At 33.1% G+C, this 6,962-nt stretch overlaps 1 protein-coding gene across 1 annotated transcript in view; it reads right to left on the bottom strand.

The window, feature by feature from the left end:
- Positions 1–3,198, bottom strand: part of LOC145276723 (uncharacterized) — a 55,245-nt gene extending 52,047 nt beyond the window's left edge. Inside the window, exon 1 of the mRNA XM_080127940.1 lies at positions 2,690–3,198. Within this exon, the coding sequence (XP_079984066.1) occupies positions 2,690–3,053 (364 nt within the window). The 5' untranslated portion in view covers positions 3,054–3,198. The remainder of the gene's footprint in view (positions 1–2,689) is intronic.
- Positions 3,199–6,962: the final 3,764 nt, after the last annotated feature.

The raw sequence follows: 6,962 nt of genomic DNA, 5'->3' as shown, positions 1-6,962 counted from the left end.
CATTATGAGACAATTGAGGAGATGAAGAAGCTGTAACGAGGGTCATTGACACGCACACGCAAGAGGACTTCCAAGGGGTCTTCCAGAAGTTGTTGGAACCGTACAACAAGTGCATTACAACCGGAGGAGATTACTTCGAAGGGGACTAGCGTTCCATGTGTGTGTGCTATCAATAAAAATGCACATACGAAAAAAGTCCGGAAACTTATTGAAGGCACTTCGTATATTCATTAGTTTCACGTGTATGAAGACATTCTAGCAATAATATCAACAGTCCATATTTACTTGCCTCCCCACGAAAGAAGAGTTAGATGCAAGTCGGTTTTTAATGTTGAAAAAAAGTCAACTCCTCCAAAAGGGGATTGGGGATGAGGAAAATTAAGATTTAGTCGAAAAGAAAATCTCACTTATCCCAGTTGTCGACAGCATTTCCATTTATATATATAAAAAAGTCTAATGACAATGCTACTAGTCTCTCTCTGCTCTATTGTTATTTCCATGGTACGTGCTCGACTGAACTTCAATCTCTGGTACTTTCTGGAAAGCATTCGCAGAAAGAACTCGTCTACATACAACCACTTCCAAGAACTTTCATTTCTTTCTCTGCATATCTAAAGCTAAACGTAAATTCTACTTCCCATCAGTGTAACACAAACTGAAAGTTTCACTTCGCCAATGACTGCAACATGGTCGTCCTTGAATTCAATATCAACAAATACTTGTCCAACCGTCCTAATCAAATTCTGCCCATTCCTCATATCGTTCCCAATATTCCCATAGTATTGTTCAACATCCATTTGACAATCTTATTAACTTTCTTCTCGAGTGACTATGTGGCCTTGATAAGTGGTGATTCTTCAGTATGAAAAAATATATGGAAACAAAACAAACTCTGATCACAAATAATCATTTTCCTTTTAAATAAAAAATTATCTAGAAAATATTAATCAATTAAAAGTGCAAGACAAATAAAAAAGATGAAATGAAATCATTACTACTACTACTACTACAACTACTACTAATAATAATACGGGAATAAGAAAAAACAAAATGAAATAAATACTAATAATGCTACTACTACTACTACTACTACTACTAATAATAATAATAATAATAATAATAATAATAATAAGGGTGATGGCTGAGAATATACAACGGATAACAATAATGAAAACGGCTGAAATATTAAGGGAAAACCTTTGAATGCGGAGACCAACACACATGAGTTACAGTTACAAACTACTACAGATGTAAAACTCAAGGGAACATCATATGGAATCATGAAAACTGAAACTGTATAATTGTAAATTTACTCCCCCTGCGCTCCTGCCTTTCACCCCCTTTTGTGTGTGTATGCGTGTGAGTATGTCATCATAAACTGGCACCACACCAAATAAGTGAGGAAGGTCAAGGAGGATGAAAAGACTGCGTAGAAAAAGCTCTAGCCAGACCTCCATGGGTGAATGCAAAGAAGACTGGGACCTTGAGGAAGCTTATTGCCATCCAAATTCCAGTGAAAGCAAGTGGTCGCTGCCAACAAGAAATCAATGGTAAACGGCTGTGCGATAACGCAAATTCATCTGCAAAGATTATTGAAATAGGTGGAGAGTATTGAAAATCTGGGGAGATTTGTTGTTACTTAGAATCCAGAGAATACCACAAGTTGTTCTCAAAAATCAATTGTTCTAAAAAATATCTATGATGATAGCCTGTGTGACTACTCCTAGTGAGTAAATAATAATAATAATAATAATAATAATAATAATAATAATAATAATAATAATAATAATAATAAACAGATTGATCATTGATATAAAGCAGTGCCAGCTGATGTAAATGTGGAGGAAAAAAGGGAAGGCCGTACAAAATACCAAGACTTGAAAACAAAAATAAATAGATTGTGGAAGTTGAAGCAGGTAGAAGTTGTGCCTATTGTGGTGGGAACCCTGGGGAGTGTGACAAAAGGATTTGATACGTGGATTGAGAAAATTGGGATGCGTTGTAATGTTCAAGTGCTTCAAAAGACTGCCTTCTTGAGAACTGCCAAAATCTTGCGGAAAGTGCTGGAAGACTAAGAAAATAAGATACCGATAGCCTATGTTCATTTGTTATAAGTAAGGCTATGCCAATAGACTATTCTTTTCATTCTTTTGACTCTCGGGTATATACCCGACACAGTTAGACACGCTCAATCAACCGAGAACCACATCCGTCTATATAAATACATATAAGATATTAACGGATATATACTCAAGAATCAAAACAACGAAAAGATTATGCTGCAATCGGCAATACCAACAGCCAGTAAAAAGGTTTATAATAATAATAATAATAATAATAATAATAATAATAATAATAATAATAATAATAATAATTAATAATTAATAATTAATAATAATGTATCTTATATTAGAAATAAAATAAATTATTTCCGTTATTTTAAAATTTATCAGTTATTAATAAGTTTAAGTCTGTCCTTCTTTTCTAGTTAAATGAAATTCACATACGTTATTATTCTTTCAATTTTTACTATTATCAGTTATTATAAAGACTAAGCTTGTTCTGCTTTATTTTTATAACTAACATACTTGATCATTAAAGTTAGCCGGGCACACATACGTGCACTTTTACTGCATAGATTTAAAACCAAAAGAAAAGCTCTAAAATAATATCTAGTTCATTATCTTACCTTTTGTGGTCGAATCGGTGCATTCCACGTTAATTTCTTCTCTCGTTGACCACTTAGGGCCTCTCATTCCCAAGATGTGGTCAATGCTATAGGAGTTTAATTTCCTACACACAGTCGTCGTTGTGCTTGTTGGGTTACTCGTATTGCTCGAGTTCAGAGAATGGTTGTTACCGTGAGTGTTCGTCATGTTAAGACCACAGTTTATATTATTAATAGAGTTATTGTTGTTGCTGTTGTTGTTGCTGCTGCTGTTGTTATTGTTGTTGTGATGGTGATTATGATGAGGATGCTGGTGGTCGGTAATGCTAACTTTCCCACCACCTGGAGACATTTCACCCTCGCTTGGATTTGTTTCTGCAGTCATTGTTTCGTTTTATTTATTTATTTATTTTATTTGTATTTGTATTGATATTCTTTGTGTTTATTGACGTCTTATTGTATTTCGAATTAAATACTAACTTTCTTGCCCTTTTGTTTTTGTATATATATGTATATATACCTATATACTTAATAGAAATCTGTCATCAATCTCGTTCAAGAGACTTGAATGAATCTTAAATCGTGAAGCTTTCCAGAATTGCTGGATGGGACGGTATTTTTAAGATGGCGACAAAAGCGATTTACAAATAAATTTAACTGCTATTCCTCGTGGTTGTAAATACGTTCGTTTTATTCAATTCTTTAAATATATATAAAATGTAAAATCGTCAAATAATAAATAATACAGCAACAATCAACATACGCAGGTACTGTATCCTCCCTATTTTTGCCACCTGATTAAAAAATATCTGCACGAAAAGTCATGAATTTGTCGAAGACTGAACTCGCCAGAGATTTACATTGTAATAAAAGAAACAGTTCGATACGAATGTGTGCAGATGTATATGCAATTATCCGTGGCTGTGTATATATTGGTAGATTTGTCTACGTCGTGTTTGAGAAAGAGAAAGTGTGTTCATATGTGTAGGTATTATGAGTGCACGCACAAGCGTGCTTGTATATACACTTTTTATTAATAGGGATTTGTTTTAACAAATTTTAGAATAATATGATTAATAAAAAAGATCCAATCGTTTAGCTGTAAATCCCTTACGTCTTTTCTCTCTTATTTCCTCTTTATTTTACTGTGGTATAATCGTGTGTACATTTTTACATTATGCTAATATGATGCAATTTGTGTTCGTTTTTGTTGTATTTTTTATGGTTTGTTATTGTTTTTATATGCGTTTTTTTTGGGGGGGGGGTTATAACTTTTTTATTATAAGAAACAAAAACACGAATCCAAATTAAAATTAATTTTAGTAAAATTAAAATTAATTCGAAGGCTGCACTTTTTTTTGGGGGGGGTTGTTTGTTTTTTTTATTTCTGTTTGTTTCTATTTATTGTGTTTTGTTTGTTTGCTTGCTTTTGTTGTTGTTGTTGTTGTTGTTATTATTATTGTTGTTGTTGTTGTTGTTTTTGTTGTTGTTAATTTATTTTGTGCAATTAGTTTGGGAATTTTTTTATTTTAAGATGTATTATCAACAATTATATTTTTTATTTGTAGTAGTAGTAGTAGTAGTATTTTTTCTAGTTGGCTTTCTCTTTATCTGTTTTATCTCTCTCTTTACAATTTTCCGCAAAGCGTTTCAAATCAAACACTCATTTAATCCAAAACTTGATGCCAAAGTCCGGCGCGTAAATCTTTTCCAACGTTCTTCTTTGTGTTTGTCTCTATAATCATGTATTTCGAACTCAGCAATCCGGTCTAGGCCAATGTTTTTTGTTTGTTTGTTTGTTTTTTTTTTGTTTTTTTGTTTTTTTCGAAAGTTCAATTTATCAAATGAAACCAAATTGCAGATCAGATGTTTAGGTTGATAAAAAAAAATTCGGCGAGTGTACAGAGGTCTTTTATATCTCTCACGATTAAAGCCGCTCACAAAAAAAAAAAAAAAAAAAAAAAAAAAGCTCCACGAATTTTGTCAAATTTTGATACTTCTCTTTTGGAAGACGATTAAACGATGCGTGGCGTCCGTAGAACTTCTACTTCAAAATAATACGCTTCCTTCGTTACTTGTGCCTTCAGCTCAGTTTAATTCAGTTCCGCATCTTATCCAGCCTCACACAACTCTCTTGTCTTCTCTGACAACTCACGAAAAACGCGACACTCGCATTGGATATCTTGCTACCTTTTCCCTCTCATGGCTTGCTCTCCACTAAGCAAACTTTCCACCTTGCTCTCCGTAATCTCCCTACTCTCCTTTTTTTTGTTGTTTTGTTTGTTGTTTCTTGCTTGCGAGTAACCTCCCCTCCCGTGGTATTTTATTATCCGTTCCTTTTACTATCGCTTATAGATTAAGCCCCTTTTTTTTCCTCCGCCGTCCGATCAATTTTCTAGTTATAATCATCTTCTATTTCTCTATCAATTTGCTATTTAGATTTCATGTTTCTTGTTATAGATATCAACATCTTCTTTTCTTTATTTCCAGTAATTAACTTTAAAATCAATGACGAGCTAATAAACTGGTTGTTTTGGAGAGGAAAAGAGTGACGCGCTGTTGGGCGGTTCCCCGCTAACCAATCAGACGATTGCGTTTAGGTCGAATCAGCATTCAGTAAATAAAAGGCGTGACTCATCATTTGCTAAAGGGGGCGTGGCACCGACGATAACGACAATGACATCAGAAAAGACTGGAAGGTAGTGGTCTGAGTAGATAAGATGACAATCAAATCTGATTTTCGGGCTATTGCTCCTGTTCACTGACGACTCATAATACACGCGTTTATGTCGGCATCTTGCCTGGTTCCGTCAGCAATTCAGGGGAGGGTACTTCCCCATTTAAAGGGTGGGGTCTTATCGAAAAAGGGGCCTTTTTATTACAAGTAATCAATCTACATTGATCATTTTACGCAATTATTTTCATTTAATTTCTTTCTCCAACCCCTTTTTCTAGTAATCTATTTCGCCTCATTTTTTTTTCATAAATTGATTTTAGTTGTGTTCTTGTGCTCTAATAATCATTAATATATATATAAATGTGTGTGCGTGTGCATGTGTGTGTGTGCATGTGTGTGTGTGCATGTGTGTGTGTGTGTGTGTGTGTGTGTGTGTGTGTGTGTGTGTGTGTGTGTGTGTGTGTGTGTGTGTGTGTGTGTGTGTGTGTGTGTGTGTGTGTGTTATTTTCAGATTAATGCAGTGGATCTCATTAGATAATTAAAGTAGAGCAACGTAAAGACTGGTCAGTACCAGATGCGTGACTATTTGGAAATATCCGGTGCTGTATGTAATGTAATCTCCCCTGAAATATGCATCCGGTTGGAGATCGCTTGTCAAATGGATATTCCCCATTTAGAGTAAGCCGTTTAAGCCCGCCAATGGAGAATACTTTACTAGGCCATATATATATATATATATATATATATATATATATATATATATATATATATATAGTCTTTGAAGTTTTTAACCTTTAAAACTATACAAAATAATATTTTTTATCATTCGTTAGAAAACCATCTAGTCAGTAAGTCATTTAATCACTGCATCAACTCGCTATCGAATTTACTATAATACCAATAATTTATTTTTCAAGGAATCATCAGTTGTTTACCATGAAACACTGTTTCGGGGATTTAAAAACAAAACAGTATATTACATCATGGCTCCCCAGCAGTGTTGATAAACACCACCACCCTTAATCTTAGAAAGAAGACATGTTACCAACATTTGGTCCAATTTCCTATTCTTAATTGCAATTACTAATCTTTTCATACTATAAAAATGAATTTCTTACCTGTGCGATTCATCAATTTCCACATTTAAAATGGATACATTTTTTAATTTTTTAATTTATCAGTCTTGTATTTATAAGGTTAGGATTAATCCATTTAACTACTTATCATATATATATATATATATATATATATATATATATATATATATATATGCAAAAATTTGAGGGGTTTTGTGTATTGACTTTCATAATAAAACCCATTTTTTTCTATTTGTTAATAAGAAAAGAAAATGTTGTTATATATGGGTCGTGGAATTGCTATCATCTGCAAAACATCCAGCTAATTTGCATATATTTAAATATTCATTTTAATTAATTCCTTATTAGTTTGTTTTTCTTATGGGATGATCATCTTTAATTAAGTATTATGTGTAATTGTATTCATGCAGATATTCCACATGATTTATACTTGTGTAATATTTACATTAAAAGGTTATAGTAAACACAAACCTCTTTCTATATATATTTATGCATGCGTATATATATCTGTTTAAAAATG

The sequence above is a fragment of the Euprymna scolopes genome, chromosome 5, assembly GCF_053919585.1.
Source record: "Euprymna scolopes isolate OS-2025 chromosome 5, ASM5391958v1, whole genome shotgun sequence".
Taxonomy (NCBI): Eukaryota; Metazoa; Mollusca; class Cephalopoda; order Sepiida; family Sepiolidae; genus Euprymna; species Euprymna scolopes.
The sequence above is the reverse complement of the archived record's forward strand: the minus strand, read 5'-3'. Positions and strand labels throughout refer to the sequence as shown.